Genomic DNA, 25289 nt, shown 5'->3' with positions numbered 1-25289 from the left:
GCCTCCCAAGTGCTGGGATTACAGGTGTACACAGTCACACCTGGTTATAACTAACTTTTGTCTCTTGTATTTTTCTCTTCTCCGATTTCAGAATCTTTTATGGATCACACTATTATTGACTGATATATCTGGTGGATAGAAGTGTCATTGTTTGACTGGGAAGAGGTTATAGGAAGATGTCAGTTAGGTTATTGTTGCAGTGGGGGAACAAGGAGGCTCTCCTCTGGCTTTTCATGACAATGTAGTTGCCTTTATTTTTGCACTAAGGCTTTGTCAGTCAGTGCCTCCAGAGCGTGGTTCTATCTTGACATTCCTCAGGAGCAAAAGACTTTAAGCATTTAGAGAAATGGCCACGATTGTCACAGTACCTTACACAGTGGAAACTGTGTTCTCAGGGAGCAGATAATGTTAACATTCCACAGCTAACTTTTAGTCAGTATTTTTGGCCTCTGACTTTGTTAGCAAATAAATACATTAGAATAAATACTAAAAGAGGGCTGTGGATATAGCTCAGTGGTGCTGCACCTGCCTGGCAAGCATAAGGTCCTGAGTTTGATTCCCAGTACCAGAAAAAAAATATGTAAAAGAATAAATACTAATAGAAATACTCTAGAATTTAGAACAAAGGCATTCCATTTTAAATCTTACATAACAGGTTTTATTGGAGTTCTGAAGACTTAACAAAAATAGATACACAGCAGCGTAAAACATCTCATTCACATTTGTTCAGACTTTTCAATTTGCATTTGTATGATAACCCAACACCAGAAATAAGTGAATCTTTGTATGTTTATTAGTTATAGGAAGACTAATTGAAAATCCATCTGGGGTTCTGAAGGGATTGAAGATCTTTTTAAAAGATGAATTGGCCTATCAAGATAATTGAAGGAAGAAGGTATTGGGATAAAATTTCAGGCCGAGATCCCCACCTGGTGGTTATAAGGAGGAGTTAAGCCTTCTGTATTTGTAGTATTGCTTCAGTTAATGAATGCATTGTCAAAAAACTACATTCTTATAATAATCACGGACTCAAATTTTTAAGAATAAATTTTGCCATAGCAAAAAAATTTTTTTGCCACAGTAATCTAATATTCCTACATTAAAATGACTGTCAAATCCCGCGGGCTAACTGAATAATTGTCTGTTTGCAGAACTGAGTCCTTATTCCAGGTCTTGCTTGTCTGTATAAAGCATCAGTTTGTGTCTTTTCCTCTCTTTATTGCAACCTCTGATTTTTATATCATGCTTATTTTATGTGATAAATTTCTGTGGAATAAGGGCGAAGGAATTATTTCAGATTTTTTAGAAAGTCTGGCAAGTGTCATTAAGTCATTTTTTTTCCATGTAAAATCTATGAAAAGGAGTTTGAGAATTTTCCGGAGTAATTTTTAGGGTGAACAAAGTTGTCAGGGTGTGGGAGATTCTGTAACAGTTTATTAAAATTCATATATGAGATTTCTATTTTCTTCCAATAAGCATCTAAATAATTGCATTATTTGGCAATTTTGAATCTAGATCATTCTACAGTTGGGTAAAGCAGGGATATCAGCCCAAGGGGAAAGGATCCTGTTAAGTTAATGTGGATGCATATTTTATAGGTCTGGAGGGGAGGAGAGGACAAACACAGTTTTTAATTTCAGGGTGAGCTTTAGGCCAGCGTGCTGTGTCTCTATCTTTTTTCCTATTAGGAAAACAGGATCCAGGCCCACCATGTTCCAGAGGCTCTTGGAGGGAGACTGTTTATGTAAGGGTGCTAGGCTAAATGGAATGTGACTTGGCTTTGCACCGTTATCTTGGATTTTCCTTTCTCTGTGTAACAGAGTATAATAGCTACATTTCAACATTCATTGGGTGAGCCATGTTGCGAGGCTGAGGCAGGAAGACCACCATGAGTTTGAGGCCAGCCTGGGGTACATAGTGAGACTCTGTCTCAAAACAAGCAAGCAAACAAACAAAAAACTCACCTTTCACTGTAAAAAACTACTCCTGAGCCAATGTCAACATATAATATAATTCTGTTTATACTATTGTCTCTAGGCAAATCCATTGAGACAAAAGTAGATCCATGGTTCCCAGGGGCCAGGAGGTAAAGACTAGAAATAATGGGAGTACCTGCTAATGGGTTTGGGATTTCTTTGGGGTGATTGAAAATGTTCTCGAATTAGGCCAGACATGATACCATGTGCCCATAGTCCCAGCTACTTAGGAAGCTGAGTTAGGAGAATCCTTGAACTTAGGAACTCATGGGTTTGAGACCAGCCTAGGCAACATAACAATACTTCACCTCAAAAGAAAAAAAAAAAGCCAAATGTGGTGGCACATGCCTGTAATCCCAGCACTCTGGGAGGCTGAGGCAGGAGAATCTCAAGTTTGAGCCCAACCTGGACAATTTAGGGAGACCTTGTCTCAAAATAAAAGGGCTAGGGATGTAGCTCAGCGTGAAGTCTTGGATTCAGTTTCCAGAACCGTAAAAACAAAGCAACCAAGGAAAGGAGGGAGGGAAAGAGGAAATGTTCCTGAACTAGATAGTGGTGGTCATTGCACAGCTATCTGAATATACTAAAAACTACTGTACTATACCCTTAATTTAAACTAAAAAAAACTTGATTTGTGGAAGAATGAACAAAGTTAATAAAAAGGTCATTGTAGTAAAAACTCTTTCACTTTTGTTCTAGCAGAATGTTGCTTGCTAATCTAAATATTATAGTTTGGTTCTTGAATGTTGTAATTTATACTTGATTGTCCTGTTCCTGACCGTCACAGGGCCACGATGGGCCTCCTGGAATATTGGTGTGTTTATCTGCATTCGATGTGCTGGAATCCACAGGAATCTGGGGGTGCACATATCCAGGGTAAAATCAGTTAACCTCGACCAATGGACTCAAGAACAGATTCAGGTACTTACATAGCTGAGGGAGGGTCAGCTGTTTCCATATATCCTGTACCTAAAAGTAGTTCCAGATGAATTTCAGTCAAACTGGGCACAAAGGAAAATTTAGTTGTCAAACACTTATGTCAAATTCTTGTACCTTAATAGAGAAATTTTTAATCTTTTTATTTAAGGCACAGGTTATTTTTCCTGTATTTTACTTCTTTTAAAACACAGAGCTGGGTGTGGTGGCACATGCCTGCAATTCTGGCACTCCAGGAACCTGAGGCAGAAGTACTGAAAGTTTAAGCCCAGCCTGGGAAGCTCAGCAATTTAGTGGGACTCTGTTTCAAAATGAAATAAAAAACAGCTGGGGATGTAGCTTTGTGTAGAGACCCTAGGTTCAGTCGTAAGTACTGCAAAAAAAACCAACCAACCAACTGAACAAACAAACAAACAAAAAACTCCACAAATAATCTATGTTCCAGAATCCCATGGGTCCATGAAGGGGTTAAGAGGTATCTGGATTATTTTCTAAGACCCTTGGCATTTGTAGATCTAGCATTTATAGTTTTAGATACATTCACTTAAAAAAAATTTTAAAATTGCCCAGCTGTGAATTTAGCTAATTGGTAGAGTACTTGTTTGCCTAGCATGAGGTCCTGGGTTCAAACTCCAGCACTGCAAACAAATGAGAGACTTATAGTACTATTTTTTATTTTTTAATTTTTAATTTAATTTTATTTTTTGGTACTGGGGATCGAACTCGGGACCTTGCACTTGCGAGGCAGGCGGTGGAACCACTGAGCTAAATCCCCGACTTATTTTTTCTTTTTTTGAGACAGGGTCTTGCTGTGTAGTTCAGGCTGGCCTTGAGCTCAATATGTAGCCCAGGATGGCCTGAAGCACATATGAATCTTGCTTGCTGCTAGCTTGGTGAGCTAGGCAATACACTTATGTTAATTCCAGCTGACATAAGGCTTGTACTATGATACATAACTTTGTTGTCTTTTATTCCCTTCCTACACTGAAGAACTGTAATTTTTTTTCTCTAAAAAGAAAACTAGTTGCTAAAGTTGCTGATAGAAGTAAGAGGCTATTTCAAATCAGAAAATGGCTTTAGAAATGTTCAGACTGTATTAATAATTAAAAGGTCTAAAATGGTGAGTTGCATTTTTCAGTTATGCATTACTTACTGTATGTTATGAAGGAAATTACAAACCATGGAGTTATCTGGAAATTTGAAGATTAAAAAGCTCTTCGGGGGGCTGGGGATTTAGCTCAGTAGTTTCACCACCTGCTGCGCAAGCGCAAGGACCTGAGTTTGATCCCCGGTACCAAAAGAAAAAAAAGCTCTTGGGATTTGTCCTTCACAGATGTGAAGGGATCTATTTCAAAAGTCTAATGAGAAATACACTTATTAGTAACAGAGCTAATTAATACAGTTTTATAAAGTTAGAATTATGGCACCCATTATTGCCTGCCAAGTAGACATTTTGATTGGTACCTATGTATCTTGGACTTTCAAATGAAATCTTGAATTACCACTGAGTTAAATGTATCTTGGCAGGCAAATCTTTTTTTTTTTTTTCAGGCAAATCTTTCTACAAAAGGAACTCTTAGAGTGAGGAGAGACAGATGTGGGGACAAGTGATTGGGAATTCCTAGTAAGGTAGTGAGAGTCATGGATTGGAAACCAGAATACAGGTTTAAATATTGGTTCTGCAGCTGTATTATGGGAGAACTGGATGAGACATTTCTCTTTCCTAATCTGACATTCCATGTTTCTACATTCTCTTTGATCACAGTGCATGCAAGAGATGGGAAATGGAAAGGCAAACCGACTCTATGAAGCCTATCTTCCTGAGACTTTTCGGCGACCTCAAATAGACCCGTATCTTTTCTGGAGCAACTTAGAAGGCTAAGTGGTATTTTGATGTTTGGGGAGAATTAGACAAGACTGAAGGCTTATGATCTAACTAGGCCATCTCTGTATGGATTAATCCATGGCCTGGGTTTCCCTTTCTCCTGCAACCAAGACATCAGAAAAAGTACACTTGCTGATGTTGGAATTGTTATATAGGGCCACATAGGGAAGGCTTAGGAATTATGACTACAGAGATTTCACTGTGACTTCTTCCGTAAAGTGACATCTCCATTCATTTTTAGAACTCAAAAACTAGTGTTGATAAAAAGAATAGTATACTATGCTGTGTTGAACCCAGGCAGTTAGCAAACTACCATTCATTTTTATCACCTTTTTATGTCTTGTGTGAAAGAATTAACTGTTGACCAGTTTATCAGTAATGTTCTTCCTCCATCCCCTCAACTGGGGATCCCCCTAACACAGTGGTGAGCCTTCTAGAGCTTTCAACGATATAAACAGCCCACTGTGGCATGAGTGCCATAGCTCCGCCACCCCTGCCCTAACACCTAGACAGAAAACCAAATCCCATAAAAATGTTGCTTCTCAAAATGTAGTTTGTAGACCACCTTTTTTCTTTTTGGTACATGAAAGTTGAACCTGCTAAATTCAGCTTTGGGGCCTTGTAGAAGACCCACTTGATCAGAATCTGGCAGTGAGGCACAAGAGTTTGTATTTTTGAGGAGAACTTAGGTGCCTTTGTTTGAGTCCTGTTGATCTAAGGGCTTTAAAATAGATAACTGACTGCTTTACCTGTATTCTAGAACAGATACCGATACCTCTGATGTCAGTGTGCAAGTTGATCCTACTTGTTACTGTCAGAACTCTAAAGGGAAACTATAGGAAAGAAAGATTCTCTGCAGTAACCTTGAAAGAAACATTTTAAGATTTTGGGCAAGGAAACTGCATAGGAAGAGACAGGAGTCATGTGGGGAAACCAGGCAGGGAGGAAGGAAGAGAGAAGTACTTTATGAGATACAAATTGACCTTTTATATTCTTACTTTTGGAAAACTTGATTAATCCTTAATGAGCTTTTTGCAGAGCTGTTGAGGGATTTATTCGAGATAAATATGAGAAGAAGAAATACATGGACCGAAGTCTGGACATCAATGCCTTTAGGGTTGGTTGTAAATCTTTCAAGTTTTATTCGTAATAAGTAATATGCTTATTAATCAGGCCAGGGAGGAATTTGAAGAACTGCTACAAAAATACTCCAGAATGATCACTTTTGAGTAAATAATACAAATGTAGAAAAAGTTACAAGACCATGCAATATCCTTGAATAAACTTTTGCTTCGAGGATAGGCAGGGCAAACTACCATTGAGTTCTTTGCCTTGATCTGTGTGTAGATGTGAGTGATTCCCAGTTCCAAATTTTTTCTTGAAATGAACATGTTGGGCATAATAGGTCAAACAAAATGGTAAATGTTTATATATGTGTGTATACATATATATTGATAGTACATATATATTGATATATATGTACATGTACCTTTTTCTGTAAATAATGTAAACAGAAACAGGCATAATTAAATCAGCAGGGTTTCCTTCAGTTTGACCAATGTATACTTGTACATTTACCTGCTAATGACTAGTGTGTCAGTGGACCAATTGCCAAGGGGACCTATTCATGTTCCTGAGAAGGCTTTCAGAGGGAAACTGACGGCCAGTTGCAGAGAATACATTCCATCCCAAGCATGGTTAAGATCTGAAATATAGGGCAGAAGCTATGTGAAATGGGCATTAACCAATAGGTGAATTTCAACACAGGCAAGTAAGTACCAGGTATTACATGTACTTAGGGAAAAATAATTCCTCCCCAACTGAATATGAAGGGCTAGTACTCACAGTCATCCAGAAAATAAACTGCTTTCTTGGAGCAGTTATGATAACTGCTCCAAGAAAGAAATAACCTAGTGTACAGCTACAGTTTGAATGGCATTATCAAAAAGGGTTTAGAGCCAGAATGCACACATTTCCTTTTATTTGTAGGAAACCATGGTCTATCTGTCAAGCTCTGTTCATTGTGCCTGAAATATAAATTCAGATGAGTCAGAAAAGAATATCTGAGGTAATCCAGAAGATGAGGAGGAGGGGAGACTTGCTGCATGAAGGCAGTCGTTAGGGTGTTCATAGTTACATTGCTAGGGTACCATACCCACGAAAACAAGCCTTTTCTCTTGGTAAGGAAATACCTCCTTCCTGTTTAATGGAAACTATATCAACATTTTTTAATTTGATGTACTTAGATTTTCTTATACTCATATGAAGATTTCTATGCCAAGAATTAATATTTGCCAAATGAAAATTTCAAAGAAAAAACTGGCTTTGTTAAAGAATATGCTTTTTTGTTTGCTTGTTTGTTTGTTTTCATGGTGCTGCTAGAGATCAAACCCACAGCCTTAAGCTTCCTGGGCACAACCCCTGAGCTACATCCCCAGCCCAAATATCCTTTTTTAATAGATATACGATTTTCAAGTTCAATTTAAAGTCTTCTGTATTAAAGTGCCACACTCTGTATGAAAAAGACAAAACTATATGTGCTGTGATTATAAAACTATTTTTACAGAAAATATGAAAATTAAAATATCCAGACTCTCACTGTCTTTAATAATGATGCATTCCCTTTTTTATATATAGTTACTTTTTGGAGACATAATGAAAATCTAGTTATGTAGAATGTCTCCTGCTTCCATTCCACTTAGCACGTTATACACTATTGTTATATCACGACCTATTGAGTAGGTACATCATAGTTTAATATTCCCTTTCTATGGGATAAAGATTATTTAGCTTAAATAATTCTGAGATTAATATCTTGATATGTATAATTTTCATATTTTAGATTATTTTCTTAAGATTCATTAAAATGCTATTATCTTAAGTCAAAGGATGTTAATATTTCTCTTCATACTTTTGCCAGTATACAGTCTTTCAGCATTGTATAAGAATACTAGCTTTACTTCATACCTACTAACATTAAGTATTATCACTGTTATTATCTTTCTCCTACCTAAAATGCATTTAAAATTGCATTTTCAGTCACCATGACTGAACATCTTTCCATATGCATGCTATGCTTTCTTTCCTGTGCCTTTTTTGTTTGGTTTGGTTTGGTTTGATTTGATTTGATTTTGTGGTACTGGGTTAAACCCTAGGCCTTTTTAAAAATTCATTTTTATTTTGAGACAGGGTCTCATTAAGTCAGTGAGTTGCTCAGGCTGGGCTTGAACTTGCAATCCTCTTGCCCCAGGTTACCAAGTACTGAGATTACAGGCATGAGCCAGCTGTGTGCCTACTATTTTTGGAGATGGGTGTCTCACTGTTTAGTCCAGGCCGTGAACTTGTGGTGATCCCTCAGCCTCCTGGGCCTAAGTAATTTTTGTGGTACCTGGGATCGAACTCAGGACCTTGAGCTTGCAAGGCAGGCACAGTGCCACTGAGATAAATCTCCAGCCAAAATTCTTAAGGTTACTTTTTTTCCCTTCTGGTACTGAGGGTGGAACACAGGACCTTATACTTCATAGGCAAGTGCTCTACTATTGAGCTACATCCCCAGTCCTCAAGGTTACTTTTTGGTTCTGTTTTCCATTTAGTAGATGTTTATTGGACATTAAAATGTGACCAATAACCTTATAATCTGTGGAAGCATTATGAAATTGCCTCTGAAAGTAATAAAAACTGAGAGAGACTTTCTAATGTTTTATTCTTGAAATGCTTTTTTGTTTTATACAGGTAACTCATTCAGGACACCTTTAAAAAGATATTATAATCCCTGTTTAGAATTCCCTAATTCTTTCTTGCATTATTTCCTTAATTTTTGTTTTTCTCATCTTGAATCTTAAAAGGATTTTTTTCTGATTTTTTTTTAAAAAAGAGATGAATATTGAGGGTCTATGATTAAATTTATAAAATCACAAGGACATAAACTGAGTAAGATGAACATGAATTTATTTACCAGATTACCAAGATGAGACAAGTACCCCTCAAAGGATGAACAAGTTAAATTTGGGGGAAAAATGGGGAGCATACTTTTTAGCCTCTGTAGATAGCTTATACTGCAAATTTCGGGAGTCATAAGTTGGTTAGACAGACCTGGAGGATGGCTGCCTAAGATGTTTGGAATATGCCTCGCCTAGAATCAAGGCTCATATGGAAGAAATCAAGGTTGTCACAGTCTTGTACCAGAGTCATTAGGAACTTTTGGGATACTTGTACCTTTTAGACATTTGTAATTATCATTTCTTCAACTATTACTCACGAGATTCCTTGTTGTATTAAATCATTTCAGAAAGAAAAAGATGACAAGTGGAAAAGAGGGAGTGAGCCAGCTCCAGAGAAAAAAATGGAACCTGTTGTTTTTGAGAAAGTGAAAATGGTAAGTGGAAAAGTAATTACATGATGTGGATGATCTTAGATGTGTTCATATGCGTGGAAGGGGAGAGGAGGAGAGCACCTGGTGGGTGGGTGGCTTTGATACCATATTGCGCCGAGGTTCTACATTTAGATTAGATCACCTGTGGCCATTTGTGCTCCTTTCCCATCACCTGTAGCTGCCTAATGAGCTCTATAACACTTTTCTTTGGGACTAAATGGGAACTTGGGAACTACATCTGTCCCATCTAAGCAAGAGGCACCCTCCATGCCAGAATGTGATGGCTGTGTGACACCTCCCGAGCAGAGGCTACCCCCACATTAGGCTGTCTCTTATTAGGCCTCCTGTGCCTTGTTTTCTTTTTCCAGTTAAGAGGGGTCCCCATGTCAGGCCACACTAACTTCTTTTTCCATAGGATATACTGTGGCTGTAGTGGTAGATACTCTAAGAGCTTGGGCTCTTAGGGGAGCGGACTTTTTACTGTTGCTTAAGAAGGAGTCTTTTATCATCACTGTGAATTGCATTGCCTGTGGACTCAGTTACTAGTGATAGGGGCAGAGTGAATTAGGTAATTTTTAAACTGATTTCCTTTTTTCTCATCTTTCTTCTTCTCTTTCCTCCCCTCCCCTCCTCCCCCTCCCCTCTCCTGGGGATTGAACCCAGGGCCTTCACACTGAGCTGTATCCCCAGCCCCTTTTTTATTTTGAGATAGGGTCTTGCTAAATCACTGAGTTGCCCAGGTGGGGCTTGAACTTGCAATCCTCCAGCCTCAGCCTCCCAGAATGCTGGGATTATAGGCTTGCACTGTCACACCCAGCTTCTCTTTGGTGTTAAAGGTTTTCTAACCCCTGGAAGACTTATTGGCTCCTGACTCTTGTACCATCAATCTTGTACCTTTATCCTTGATTTTTTTCGGTGTGAGGGGGGACAAAAAATTGCTCTTTCTGTCGAATCTCCTGCTCACTTGTTGGTTTCAGAAATCTCTGCCACTCTAGAAAGGTAAACAGGAACAGGTTTCTGTTTCACTGCAGGTTCAGTTTATGCTGTCATGCCTCCTGGCACTTCTTGAGTTTTGTTTCTTTGGAAACACTCTTTGAGTAACAAAAACCTTACCACAAGAATACCTGTGCTAGGGCCGGGGATTTGGCTCAGTGGTTCTGCCACTTGCCTTGCAAGCCCAAGGTTCCAAGTTCCATCCCCGGTACCAAAGAAAAAAAGAATACCTGTGGTTTTTACAGTGGAGAGAGGAAAAAGAGTTCAAAAGCATCTGCTTATTTCTTTTTATATATTTTCACTAGCCACAGAAAAAAGAAGATTCACAGCTACCTCGGAAAAGTTCCCCGAAATCTACAGCACCGGTTATGGATTTGTTGGGCCTTGGTAAGAGTTATACTTTTCAACTCCCATATTCTTATGAATTTTGATGAATTCTCGGTGACCCTGGGAACGCTGGTGGAAAGAGAACTCCTTTGTGTCTTCTTCACTAAGACTGTTCTCTCGTGCTCTTCCTGTTATGTTTTCATCTGAGCAGTTGCTCAGAGGAAGCGTTTACTGTGACATTTTTCAGAGCACCAGTACAGGGTAGTAGGTAGGAGCTGGAATCCCAACTGTGCTACTTACTGTTTGTGTGGCCTTGAATTGTATACCTGACCTCTGATATTACTTTACTAATCTAGGCAGTGATGAGAATCTCTGCTTCAAAGACGTTAGAAGGATTAAGTGGAGTAATGCCTCTAAAGCTCTTAGCCCCATATCTGGCACATATTAAGCACTCAGTAAATGTTTGCAGTTCCACTGAAGAGCACTTTTAAATCTTTTGCCATTTTCCTGAATTCTGCTTCTTACCCTCACCTCTTCATTTTTCAGGTACAACCCATTTTTTTGTGTGTGGGTGGCTTGAACCCAGGGCCTTTATCCTGAGCTACATTACCAGCTGTTTTTTCATTTTGAAAGAGGGTCTTGCTAAGTCAATAAGTCACCCAGGTTGGGCTGTAACTTGCAAGTCTCCTGCCTCAGCCTCCCAGAGTGCTGGAAATACAGGTGTGCATGACTATACCTACCTACGTACAACCAATTTTTGAGATGATCTGTTGTATTCTGGTCATTTTTCCTTTGAAATCCTGGAACTAGTGATTTTGCCCCTTTCACAAAGAAGGGGCCTGTTCTCTACCTTTTACTGCACTGATGGTTGTACTTTGTTTCAATCCACTGTTGCTGATTTAGGTTATTGGCTGCCTGGGCTTCTAGTTTCTGTACTTTTCGACACTCTTTGCCCTTCACATAGCCAGAAGGAAGCCAGCCAGCCCTTCAGCTGTGTTGTTGAGGTAGCTTTCAGACCTGGGTTTCTCCTGCTTTGTGCCTGTCAGCTGGGCTGTAGGCTACCCCAGAGTCCCACTGGGAATGTGGGATGGGGCCTCTTATGAGGCACTCTATCCAGCTAAGTAGTTGCTGATGACTGGATTTCCATGTCCATATAGGACATATAGGCCCTCTCTATCCTCTCTTTGTCTCTAATAGAAGGAAGATATGATCTTAATAACCAGTGCTACGTGCTTCCTTCCATCTCTCTTTCTAGATGCTCCAGTGGCCTGCTCTATCCCAAATTGTAAGACCAGCAATACCCTAGAGAAGGATTTAGATCTTTTGGCCTCTGTTCCATCCCCATCTTCTTCAGTTTCCAGGAAGGTGAGTCTTTGGGGCCTCTCAGGATTAAAGAGCATTCTGGAAAGGGTGATAACTTAATCATGAAGTCAAGTTATGCTTCCTTGGTGATTTTCTTTTTTTTGTTTTTTATTCTTAAGTTCTTTTATTGGTACATTTTAGGTATACAATACGTTTACATTTATCATTGGGTGCTTGTACCTGTACATGATATATCTTGATTCTTATTTTTTCCCCATTACCTGTGTGCCCTTCCCTATTTACATAGACATCATTTCCATTTTTTTTTCTTTTCTCATAATTTTTCCTTTCCCTTCTTTCCTTTCCCCTTCCCCTCCCTTCACCCCTACCTCTTTTGACCTTTTTTCCTATTTCAAATTATCAGTTACTCATTTCAGTCATTTTAACCCTTATTTACACTTTCAGTTTCTCACACTAGAAAAACTATTCGGTATTTGCATATGTGTGTCCTATTTATTTCACTTAAGAGAATGGCCTCAATATGCATCCATTTAGCTATAAATGTCTCTAGTTTCTCGTTCTTTATGGCTGAGTAGTACTCCATTTTATAAAAAAATCACATCTTCTTTATCCAGTTTCTAGTTGATGGGCACTTGGGCTGCTTCCAAGCTTTAGCTGTTACAAACTGTGCCACTATAAACATGAGTACACATATACTGCTGTGGTATGATTCATTTAATTCTTTTGGGAAGATCCCCAGCAGGGGAATAGCTGGGTCAAATGGGACCTCTAGTCCTAGTTCTTTGAGGTATCTCCATACTGATGTCCACAGTGGTTGCACCAGTCTGCACTCCCTCTTGGTGATTTTCTTGATACTGTGTCATCTCTGTCACAGCCTTAGATTACTGTCCATTCTTTCTTTTTTTTTCTTGAGACAGAGTCTTAATAAGCTACCCAGGCTGGGCTCAAATTTACGATCCTCCTGCCTCAGCTTCCCAGAGTGGTGGGATTACAGGTCCCATGGTTGGCTATTCATACTACTTTGTCTCCTGCCCCAAAAGGGTGGCCCTTTGAGTGGGCTCCTATCAAAGATGTGTCTTGGGCTGGGATTTAGTTCAGTGGTTCCACTGCCTGCCTCGCAAGCACAAGGTGCCAAGTTCAATCCCTGGTACAAAAAAAAAAAGATGTCATCGCTTCTCAGCCTTTTGGCTAAGATCAAGTGTAAAAAAAAAAAAAGATGTGTCCTGTTGTCAAGTCCATACTTTTAAGTCAGCTCCTCAGCCTGAGTTTCTGTCATGGTATTGTCAGTATGAAAGACTTGAAACTTTATAGGCTACCACTTGTGTGATGCCTTCTGTGTACTGGGAACATTGCCAGGTGTTTGCTGAGCTATAGCCTTAACTCTTCTTGAAATTTTGTTTGGACAGGGTCTTACTAAGTTGCCCAGGCTGGCCTCAAACTTTTTTTTTTTTTTTGGTACTGGGGATCGAACTCGGGTCCTTGCGGTTGCACAGCAGACAGTGAAACCACTGAGCTAAATCCCCGGCCCTGGCCTCAAACTTTTGATTCTCCTGTTTCAGCCTCCCGAGTAGCCAAGGTTATAGGCGTGCATCACCACATCAAGCCATTTTGAATGTTTCATTAATAATTTCAAGTATTCATCAGAGCTCCACAAAATGAGCATTCTATACAGATGAGGACACATTAGTTCAGAAAAATTATATGACTAGCCTCTGATTGTACACCTGGTAAATGGCCACACTAGGATCTAAACTTGGTTCTCTCTGCTATACCATTTTTTAAAAACCAAATTACATTCTTTTGCTGAAGAACAAAGAATTGTACCAGAGCTTATCGATAAGGTGCTTTTAGCTATTTGTATAGTAAAGATGTCAAGAAAGTATTAACTTGACATTAGCCATGACTTACTATTGCAAATGTTAGAAGCAGCAAAAGGTAAGGGAAGTCTTTATTTTTATTTCTTTAATAGGAAAAAGCTTTAATTAGAAAGTAAGAGAAAATAGGAAGGGACTTTAGCCTGAGGAGCCGACAAAGATCAGTTTGGCCCTTCACAAAGGGGAATAAGAAAAATAGGAAAGGACTCCAGCTTGAGCAGCTGGAAAGGTTCACTCTGATAAAGGGGATCTGACGGGCCCTGTGAGGAAATTCACAGACCTCTGCGATGACCATTCCAACTCGCCCCCTGCCCCCCTTTCCCCCAAGGTTGTCGGTTCCATGCCAACTGCGGGGAGCGCCGGCTCTGTTCCTGAAAACCTGAACCTGTTTCCGGAGCCAGGGAGCAAATCAGAGGAAGTGGGCAAGAAACAACTCTCTAAAGACTCCATCCTTTCGCTGTATGGATCGCAGACCCCACAGATGCCTCCCCAAGGTAGAGTCCATAGAGTCATGGTATGTGGCAGGGAGAGACATGAGGACTAGATGAAAGAATTATTTGTTGTGACAGGGACAGTTACTTTGGGGACAGGGACATCATACACCAGATAAGCCTGAACATGGCATTACTGGTGACATCACAGGGTATTAGTAGACAGATGTTAATGTAACCCAGAGCCGCACTTCTGTCCCACCTCCGTGAAATCTGTCTCAAGGTCTGGATTTCCCCTGACAGGGAAGTGGCAGGTGCCTCACAGGTAAGCCACAGTAAGTCTTGTAGGGAATCTGGCTGCTTTGCTGTGTAAAGCAGCATTCAGAGCTGAGTAATTTTGCAAAATTCTAACTAGAGAGAAGTAGCCAGTTAATGTGGGCTAACTTTGTGTCCTTTCCTCTTTAACAGATCAATACATGTGTTTTCTTGGCAGCAATGTTCATGGCTCCTGCTCAGATGGCATATCCCACAGCCTACCCCAGCTTCCCTGGGGTAACACCTCCTAACAATATCATGGGGAGCATGATGCCCCCACCAGTAGGCATGGTAGCCCAGCCGGGAGCCTCTGGAATGGTTGCCCCCATGGCCATGCCTGCAGGCTATATGGGTGGCATGCAGGCATCAATGATGGGTGTGCCAAATGGGATGATGGCCACCCAGCAGCCTGGCTATATGGCAGGCATGGCAGCTATGCCCCAGACTATGTATGGGGTTCAGCCAGCTCAGCAGCTGCAGTGGAACCTTACTCAGGTAAGCAACCCCATTTTACCTGGAACACAACTTCTGCACCTTCCCCAAGTCTCACTTTTTGACTTTCTCTTATCCTATGAATCCTTTCCATGTAGATGAGATAATCCCAGTGACATTCTTAGGTTGGTTTGTTTTTCCTAGAAGGCCTATCTAACGTCAGACTTTCTAAGCAGTTCTGAGTTCCTGTAAAGTAAGGGTAATTGCCTAAATCTGAATTTCTCCATATCTTCTTAAAAAGACAAACAAACAGGGCCAGGGATTTAGCTCAGTGGTGCTGCTGCCTGCCTCAAAGGCACAAGGTCCTGAGTTCAATCCCTGGTACAAAAAAAAAAAAAAGACAATATATTCCAGAAAAACATATATGTAGACAAACAAGAAATTCCAATAAAACCACCATAACCTACTGCCAACACTATAAAAAGCCAAAAATGGCATGGCATTAGGTATAGAAAAACCCAGATCCAGTAGAGCCAGTGCATTAGTCACTTTCCCATCCCTGGGACAAAATATGCAACACCCACAATTTAAAGGATGAGAGGTCTGTTTTGGCTCATGGTTTTAGAGGATTCAGTTCATGCTCATGTGGCTCCAAGGTAGAAATGCTATAGTGGTAGGGCTTGATCAGAGGACAGCAGTGCATCTCATGGCAGCCTGAGAAGCTGAGAGAGAATGGAGGAGCCAGGAACAGGAATACATTTTCCAGGTCACATCCGCAGGGACTGATCTCCAACCAGGTCCCACCTTTTAACAGCATTCAGCTGCTGAACTCATCCATGGATGAATCCAGTCACCTTCCAAACACATGAGACTAACAACCAGCTGCCTAGAGAAGACTGTGCAAAGAGGAGGGGGACTGCCTGCCTGCCTGGCAAGCGCAGAGTGCCAAGTTTGATCCCCAGTACCAAAAACAAAAAAAAAGAGGGGAGGGAGCAGGGGCCTGGAGATGATAAAGTTCATGCCCTATAAGGAGGAAGACATACCCTAATGAAGACATACTAAGGACAGGTCTGAGACTTGGTAGATTAGAATGCTGTTTACTTGGGGGATCAAAAATAAGAGAGTAGGGCCGGGGATTTAGCTCAGTGGTTCCACCACCTGCCTCACAAGCTCAGGGTCCTGAGTTTGATGCCGGTACCAATAATAATAATAATAATAATAATAATAATAAGGGACTAGCCGGTGCAGGCCTGTAATCCCAGCACTCAGGGAGGCTGAGGCAGAAGGATCTCTGAGAGTTCAAGGTCAGCCTGGGCTACATAGTGAGTTCAGGGCCAGCCTAAACTAACAAAGGGAGACCCTGCCTCAAAAAAAGAGAGAGAGTTGGGGATTTAGCTCAGTGGTTGTACCGCCTGCCTGGAAAGCTCAAGGTCCCGAGTTCAATCTCTGGTACAAAAAAAAGAGAGAGAGAGACTAGAAACGCATAGGATTATAGCTTTGGAAAAGCATTGCATGTTGGGGAGTAAATATGATGTAGCAGGAAGAGGGATTCTTTGGAGATGTGGTAGAGAAGGGAAACAAATGAGAAATGAAAGAGTCTCAAAATCAAAGAGGTTAGGCTAGGTGTGGTGGTGCACACCTATAATCCCAGCATTTGAAAGGCTGAGGCTGGAGGATTGCTGTGAGTTTAAGGCCAGCCTGGGTTACATAGTTCAAGGTCAACCTGAACTATATAGTGAAGCCCTGTCTCAAAAACAAACAAAATCAGAAATTATACCATCCTTCTTCCCCCACATAATCATTTCACTAACAGAAGAGGGTACTCTTGAACTCAGAAATCTAGTAAGCCTTCCCCAACCCTCACACCTGTCTGCATTACTGCTGATTCAGAAAAATAAAGCACTACGAAATAAGTAGAATGTGGCTGATGGCATTTATACAAAACTACTTCGAGAAGAAAATAGAAAAAAAATCAAAACATTTCAGGTAGCCAAGTGCAGTGGTACACAGCTGTAATTCCAGCTTCATGGGAGGCTGAGACAGGAGGATCACAAGCTTGAGGTCAGCCTGGGCAACTTAGTGATACCCTGTCTCAAAATAAAGAACAAGAAGGGGTGGGATATGACTTTAAATTATACTTCAAAGCTACAATGATAAAAAACAGCATGGTACTGGCAAAAGAACAGACCTGAGGATCAGTGGAACAGACTAGAGGACGAAGAAACAACTCCAGACACACTCAGCCACTTTATCTTTGACAAAGGAGCCAAACACCTTCACTGGAAGAATGATAGCTTCTTTAGTAAATGGTGCTGGAAAAACTGACTTTCCACATGCCAAAGATTGAAACTAGACCCATATCTTTCACCATGCACTAACCTAAAATCGAAATGGATCAAAGATCTAAATATTAAGACAAAAACGCTAAATCTGCTGGAAGAGAGACTTAAGTAGAATGCTTAAGGACATAGGAGTAGGCAATGACTTCATGAACAAAACCCAGACCTCACAGGAAATACTACAAAGAATCAGCAGCTGGGGCCTCATCTTACTAAAAAGCTTTTGCACAGCAAGAGAAACCACTAGCAGAATGAAGAGACAACCCATAGAGTGGGAAAAAATTTTTACCAACTATTTGGATAAAGGACTATTATTTAGAGTATATAAAGAACTCAAAAAAATCAGATCCCCCAAATTTAAAGACCCAATCCAAAAATGGGCATCTGAAATAAAAAGACACTTCTCAGATGAAGAATTAGAAACAGCAAATAAATATATTAAAAAATGTTCAACATCACTGGTCATTTGTGAAATGCAAATTAAAATAATGGTGAGATTCCATCTCCAGAAAGAATGGCTGCTATCAAGAAATCAGCCGGAGCCAGGGATATAGCTCAGTGGAAGGGCAAGGTCGTGAGTTTGATCCCTAGTTGCCCGGGGTGGGGGGGTGGGAATCAACCAATAACAAATGCTGCAGGGGCTGTGGGGAAAAAGGAACCCTTCTCCACCGCTGGTAAGAGTGTAGACTGGTGCAGCCGTTGTGGAAATCAGTGTGGAGATTTCTCAAAAAACTAAAACTAGAGGTTCCATTGATCCAGCTGTATCTGTTCTTGGTATCTTCCCGAAAGAATTAAAAACATCTGGGCCAGAGATTTAGCTCAGTGGCACCATGCCTGCCTGACAAGCACAAGGTCCTGAGTTTGATCCCTGGTACAAAAAAAAAAAAAAGAATTAAAAACACATCACAGTGATATATGTGCATCCATGTTTATAGCAGCACAATTTGTAATAGCTAAATCTTGGAAACAGCCCAAATGCCCATCAAGATAAAGAACATGTGATTTTTTTTTTATACAGTGGACTAGTACTCTGACATAAAGAAGGATGCAGTTCAGACATTTATAGCTCAGTGCGTGGACCTTGAGATCATACTCTTTAAGTGAGAGAAATACTGCATTGTTTTCTCTGGTGTGAGAAACTGTAAGTGGAAATAAGGACTGAGATGTATAATGGATGTTGGGAAATGGGAAGAAAGTGTTCAGATGGGAAGAGGAACAATGGGAAGAGGGAGGGAGAAAGTGCCAGGGCCTGTGTGGCTGAAGGGTTTGAGTGAGAAAGGAAGGTGGGAGATTAAGGAAGACAGATAATAAGGTGGGGCCAGGTGGGACTCTTAACTCCCCTGGGAGAAAAAGACCCCAGGCAAATGGCCACTCCTTTATTTGTGGTGGTAGAGATTAGGGAAGTGCCTAGGAGGTAAAAGGGCTGGTCTGTAACCTGAGCCCGGAGAGTAGCTAAGGTCTGCCCGATGTCATGCCTGATGGTTTTTTGGCAAATGGGTGGGGAGGAAGACAGTCCTCCTGTCAGCCAGGCCTTTTTTTTTTTTTGAGGGACCCTGTCTGGTCCACGGGAGGAAGCGAACAAGATGTGTGTTCCTTCTTCTACCCAGGGCCCTGCCTTATTTGCAGGAGAAGGTGAGTTAGGCCTAGCCGTAGTGATTCTACAGCGCAGCACTCCCAGCAAGAAAGGAAGGAAAAGACAAAAAAAGTGAAAATAAAAGGAAAAAATGGAAACAAAGCTTTTGTACATAGGGATGGGAGGGGACTTGAGCGGGGAAAGGGATAAAATAAAATGTGTTAAAATTTTAAAAACCAAGTGTTTCGCCTTGGGCAGCCCACCCCCCTCAGATCACACCCGTCCCCTGTGTGTTCTGGTACAGATTAACTCGGCAACTATTTTCTGAAATCCAAGTTTATGTCATCTTGTTCTCACATGATTCGCAAGACTTTGTCTTCTTTCAAGGCTAAATTACAAAACCACCTTTGTCTTGTTTCTGTAAACTCGCCTGCTGTGTCACTACAAAGACCAATCCCTTCAACCAAATGTATAAAACTGGACCCTTTCCTTTTTTCTCTGCTTTTCCTTTGGACCTTAGTTTGTTGAGCTGGTGTTCACCTAACCCTAAAATAAAGTCCTGTTCCACGCCCCCCAAAAAGGGAGGTGGGATATAGCTCAGTGGTAGAGCACTTGTATAGCATGCACAAAGCCCTGAGTTAAATTCCCAGCACTGAAAAAAGAAAGATGTCAGGTAGTAAAAATTCTTCTTCCAAAATGTCATGAAGTAGAAAAAAACTGTTGCATAGTCCACCAACTTGAATAAAATGTTATTAAACAACTGGTAGAACTTCTATAAAAGGGAAGGGGACCAAGAGGTGGAAGGGGGAGGGAGGGAAGGGGAAGGTGGTTAAAAAAAGAATTGAGATGTGTTATGAACACATACTGACCATCGTGTACTACAAACACGTGCTAATAAAAAATTGGCAGATAAGACAAAACAGGTTGAGTCAGAAATTCAAACACTTAGAACTAAAATGGACAAAAAACTAGACACTTAAGAAAGCTTACTGAAGTCAGAAAACAAAAATCATATTAGAAATAAATACTGATGCACAAGTAGCCAAAAGAGGACAGAAACACTGGAACATACATATGTATGTCATTGAGAAAAGACATAAATCAGCTAAGAGAATAAAAATTAAATATAGATAGGAGTAATACAGAAAGTAGGCAAAGAAAGCCTAACATACATATATTTGGAGATACCCAAAGAATAAAAACAGAAGAGGGGACAGGATTAATATACTTCTAACTATAAGTGCAAGAAAACTTTCTTGAAATAAGATTTGAATACAATATTTAAAGAGCCCACTGTGACCCTGGGAAAACTGACCCAGAACAGTCAACTCTAAAACATCCTAGGAAACCTTTAGACTTTACAAAACAAAACAGTCCTCAGGGCTTTAGCTTCTTAGTGTTTTCCACCCCTTACCCTACAAAAATATGTCACCAAAACAAAACAAAAACACCCAGGTTGACAGCAGACTTCCTAACAGCAACCGTGGACAACAAGGAGAGTACTATCTTAGGACACTAAAGCATGTGCAGATATTTTATAGTCAGTCAAGCTATCCTTCTATGAAGGCTATAAAAAAACATATAAAAATTCAGGAAATAACATGCTTACTAGCCATTCCCAAGGAATCTAACAGGATAAGCCTTATTCACCCACCAGGTGATGATGGATGTTTGTGGAAGGACTGATAGTTAGCATTGAATGTTTAATTGAGAATCCAAGACTAAAAGGTTGTGATGAGGGTAGAATACATGTTGTATTCTGACAACAATACAACTAAAAATAATAGAAGGGAAAGGGAGAAAAAAGGAGGAAAGTATAAGTTAATTGTTAACAAAAGAAATAGAAGTCAGAGGATATATATAATAAGCCCTCGAGCCAAATCATAGATGTTTGAGTCAGGGAAAAAGAGGCCAGGACATTGTAAACAGTATTACTATAAAGATGATCACTAGACCAAAAATGGGAAATTTTCTGAATACCAGAAGAATTTTTCAAAACAGAAAATAGAATCCATAAATTACAAATTGTGGCAAATACAAACACAATAAAATATGACAATTGCAAGCAAATGTATCACTCATATCAACAGGTGACTCCTCTTATTAGGAGAAAAAGATGTTCAAGTTGGTTCACAGAGCAGCACCGAACTGAACTGAATACTTACACAAAGAAGTAGAGTGAAGCAAAGTCATTCAGAGAGAAAATGAAGGGATGGGCAAAGGAATATAGAGAAGTGGTGTTTGTATACACATGCTATCTCCATCAGAATCAGTATGAGCACTGTCCTTGATTTATCAAAAGTCATGTTTATTTTGTTTTGTTTTTTGAGACAGAGTATTGTGTTTCTCAGGTTGGCCTCAGATTCCTGGGCTCCAGTGATGCTCCTGCCTCAGGCTCCTGAGTATCTGGGACAAGAGGCAGGTGTCACCGTGCTAAACTTATAAAAAGTTTTTGCTGTTGTTTTATTTTGTGTTTTTGCCATCTCAAAGAGGTTTTATTAGAACTCTTGCTGCAGAATAAGGGGGAACAGTGCATGAGCTAACTCTATATAAGATATTTTTGTGTTTCCATTTTCTGTAGTCTGGAATAATTTATATAGTATTGGTCTTTGAAGTTCAGTAGAATTCCTGTTTGAAATTGTGTGGCCCTGTTTTGCTGTGTAGTAATTCCTCTATAGTTTTTTCTTTTTCTTTTATGAAAGTCACTTTTGAAAACTATTTACTTAGATTATCCATTTCATCAGAGTTTTCAAATTTATCAAAAGTTATGCCAGTTAGGCTTGTTAATTTTTTTAAATTACAGAATTTTGATCTGTTTATTGGCTCTACATTTCTCTGTTTCTACCTGGAATTTTGGTTTATTTTTACTGATTGCTCCCATGTACTTCTTTCAGTTTATTATTCTTTTTCTAGCTTTCATAGTTGGGATTTTAATTCACTTATTTTCTTCTTTGATTTTTATTTATATAAATAGGAAATGCTATAAAACTGATGGGGACATGTCTAAAGGACACACAAGCCAGTTTCTAGAGCTCCCACTGGCCAAATGGACACAATTTGAACATCAAAAAGAAGAACCATAATGGATCTAATGGATTCTAATACACTGAATAAAAAGAACTATGAATCCATAGTAATATTAAGCAGAAAAAGGGAGTGTGGAATAGGGGAAGGGAAAGCCTTCTTTACAAAAGAATAATAGCCAATAATTGTAGAAAGAACAGGGTATTTGTACACACTCAGATTACCTAATTATAGTTTTGAAAATACAGTAGAAACTTTAGCCAAGAATAAATTAATATCACGTGTTTCTTTTCTTTCTTTTTTTTTCGTACCGGGGATTGAACTCAGAACCTTCTGCTTGCGAGGGCAGGCACAAGGCCATTGAGCTAAATCCCTGCCCCATATCATGTGTTTCTTGATATCTTGTCCTGAGAAAGATACAATATCCTATGTAGAATTCTTGCCAAAAATATGTAACTTGAATCCAGTGTTGAGAAAACATGAGATAAATACACATCAAGAGATATTCTGCAGTATAACTGACTTGGAGTCTTTAAATATGTCAGTGTTGGGGGAAAGAGGAAGAGTGGTGGGGGAACTGTTGTAAGTTAAAGGAGACTAAGATGAAAAGGAAATGTCTATTTAGAATATTGTATTAATATTTCTCTAGGGCAGTGATGGTGAACCTTTGGAGACAAGTGCAACCTAAAACCCACTTATTGCAAAGTGCCAACACTGCAATTAAATCTGATACTGAGGTTTTTATTTAGAAAAAACTACTCATACATTAACATCTTTTGTCTTAAAAACAACATGTGTGCCATACGTTCACACCACTGCTCTACAGTATCAATGGTATTGTGGTTCTAGAAAAGTGTCCGTTCTTACAGGATTTCTCCTGACTTATCAAGGGATCTGTTGTCACAATGCTTGCAATTTTGGATACTCATCAAAATTGTAAACTTTTTGTAAATGGGGAAGGAGAATATGGAAAAGTGTTAATAACTGGTGGATTAAAAGAAAAGATATGACTTTCATTATACTATTCTTACAGTCTTTCTGTAAGTTTGAATTTCTTTTTTAAGTTAGTGGAAGAAAATAGACCTTCTGTAAAGAAAATGTACTATGCTCAAGAAATTTGAGGCTTTTTCTTTGACAAATTGTTCGGTTGATGCCGAGGAGCCAAGTCTTTTGATCTTATCAGGAAGAGGCCAGGCCTCATAACACTGACTCTTCTCTCAGCTCCTCCTTTTCACACACAGGAGACACCTTTGTTCTCCTCCCGCCTCTGTTGTTAATTTCCAATGGTTCAGTTGCTTTTCCTCTTTCCCTCTGCAAACCGGGGCTTGCACGGCCCGGCCCGGCGTGATTGCCCTCTGCTGGAGAAGAGGCGCACTGGAGTGGGGACTTGGCATCGGAGTTGGCTGTGGCAGTTAAGGAAAGGCCTTAGGGTGGTTAGGACGAGGGGCTGAAAAGTAAGAAAAGAGCTTCTCATTCCACTTTCCTGCTGCCGAGGCCCACGATGCCTTCTTTCCCTCTCTTTGTTTTCTAACAGCATTCCCCTCCTGCAGAGTGTCACAAACAGTCTCGTGTGCTTGCAGTGCTCTGGCAAGGTGCAGGGCTGTCGTGTACCATGACAGTTTCCCTTTGTCCCCTTCTCCCCACCCTGCAGACAGGACTCCTTTTGCACTAATTGGCTAGATGCCCACAGCCTGGTCTAAACTCTCCTCTTTCCCTTACAGATGACCCAGCAGATGGCTGGGATGAACTTCTATGGAGCCAACGGCATGATGAATTATGGACAGTCAATGGGTGGTGGAAATGGACAGGCAACAAGTCAGACTCTCAGTCCTCAGATGTGGAAATAAAAACAAGACACCTGTTTGGCTGCCAGTCTCTTCCTCCCTCACTCTCCCCCTCTCTCCTTTCCCCTGCCCCCTCTCCTACTCCCATTCCCTTTTCCTACCTCTCTGTTTGGTTTAGAAATTGCTCAATAAGTCATTTGGGGTTTGGCATCTTGCCCAACCCAGCCACTTCCCAAACACGCAGACCTCTCTGTTGCTTTATGTTGTTCATGTCAAAAGCCATCCCAACACCTTCCCAGCCACAGCCCTTATTCTATCCTGCACCAGCACCTTAGAAATTGTTGGGAGAAGGCACTTAAACTTCAGGGGAAAATGTGCACATCTTTCAATACCTTCCCTCACGGTTGAACCCCTGTCAGGCCCTCACGAAGGTATGGAGGTGCTCAGTATGAGGCAGAGAAGGAGGAGAGCAGAGGTCGTCCTTCTCTACATGTTAGTGAGCTTGTTTCCAAGTGTTTAAACTTTTGACTGAAGAGGAAGGCATCCTGTTCCCATGCTTTACAGGAGCAAAGAAACAACTGCAATCACATTAAACACTTCTCCAGTCCGGGATCAGGTTGACCCTAGCCTTGGGGTGAAGCGAACCCCAGATGAGCAAAATTACTACTCTGCTTTGCTCTGAGTTGCTTTCCGGGTCTAGGGCTTCAGCACTCGCTGCTTCAGTCACCTTTATTAGCACCAAAGACTCTGAAGGTCCCCACACACACACACACAATATACACACCCCTCACCTGCCTCCTGCCCACCTTCAGCAGGATCCAGCCCCTTGGTGGGAACACAGAGCTGCGAGTGTGCACTGCTTGTGTGCGTGTACATGTGGATCCGGCATTCCACCCCCTCCCCATTTGCTTTGGTGGTTTTTGTTTTTGTTTTAGGTTTACAACAGAGAGGAGTTAATTTATCAAAAGCTAAAAAACTGTTGCCAGTTTTTCTTACAGTTTAAAAAAATTGCTATCTCGTTGATTGCTCCCTGTCTCCTTTCCCTTCCCCCTCTGCCAGTCACCCTTTCATGCCCCCTGACCCGAATGCTCTGTTGCCCACCTTTTCCAGGTGAAGAGGCAGAGAGCCTGGGCAGCAGTCCTCTCAGCCCTTGTTCATTCCATCTGAAAATTCAAATAAGAAAACTTTGCTTAAAAGATTTCATGTGTGGGAACCATAATGCCTGGTTGCCTTTCTCCTGTGTATGTGTAAATTCCTCAATAAATATTGCAGGGAAGGACCATTCGCTTGACTGGCTGCTTCTGTGTGTCATTCTCGGAGGAGGGAGAGGCACACATAGGTTTTCTGTTTTCTAGGACAATATCTTTTCTTTTTAAGGGTCTTGCTAAGTTGCTTAATTGCTCAGGCTGTGCTTGATTCTCCTGCCTCAGCCTCCCAAAGTGCTGAGATTACAGGTGTGCACCACAATGTCCAACCTTCACTTGTAATTTAAAAAATTCTGTTCTTCATATACCAGGGGCCAGGCCCCAGCCTGAGTGGTCAGAAAGGGGCCGTCTCTCCTGGTGTGTCTAGAATTGAGAGGTGAGGGAACTGGAGCTCTGTGCACATGAGGACCACAGAACCTCAGGATTAAGAGCATGTTTTCCCCTCAGATGGAGAAACTGAGGCCCAGGGGGCCACTACAGAATACTTGACAGGGCCCACA

The 25289-nt window shown here is 40.7% G+C and overlaps 1 protein-coding gene across 6 annotated transcripts in view; it reads left to right on the top strand.

Annotated features, from left to right (window-relative positions):
• The window catches only part of Smap2 (small ArfGAP2), a 52188-nt gene extending 27313 nt beyond the window's left edge, over nt 1–24875 (top strand). For 5 of the 6 annotated variants that reach the window (XM_087215218.1, XM_004851051.4, XM_004851053.4 and 2 more), the window contains 9 exons: nt 2764–2897; nt 4678–4763; nt 5836–5914; nt 9086–9172; nt 10468–10549; nt 11745–11854; nt 14015–14180; nt 14611–14927; nt 23522–24875. In XM_087215218.1, the coding sequence (XP_087071344.1) occupies nt 4681–4763; nt 5836–5914; nt 9086–9172; nt 10468–10549; nt 11745–11854; nt 14015–14180; nt 14611–14927; nt 23522–23647 (1050 nt within the window). In that variant the 5' untranslated portion in view covers nt 2764–2897; nt 4678–4680 and the 3' untranslated portion in view covers nt 23648–24875. The remainder of the gene's footprint in view (nt 1–2763; nt 2898–4677; nt 4764–5835; nt 5915–9085; nt 9173–10467; nt 10550–11744; nt 11855–14014; nt 14181–14610; nt 14928–23521) is intronic. The other variant, XM_087215217.1, reaches the window with a different exon arrangement.
• The last annotated feature ends 414 nt before the right edge of the window (nt 24876–25289 follow it).

This window comes from Heterocephalus glaber, unplaced genomic scaffold (genome assembly GCF_053883595.1).
Source record: "Heterocephalus glaber isolate CG9 unplaced genomic scaffold, H.glaber_assembly_v1.0 deba00001452, whole genome shotgun sequence".
NCBI lineage: Eukaryota > Metazoa > Chordata > Mammalia > Rodentia > Bathyergidae > Heterocephalus > Heterocephalus glaber.
The sequence above is the reverse complement of the archived record's forward strand: the minus strand, read 5'-3'. Positions and strand labels throughout refer to the sequence as shown.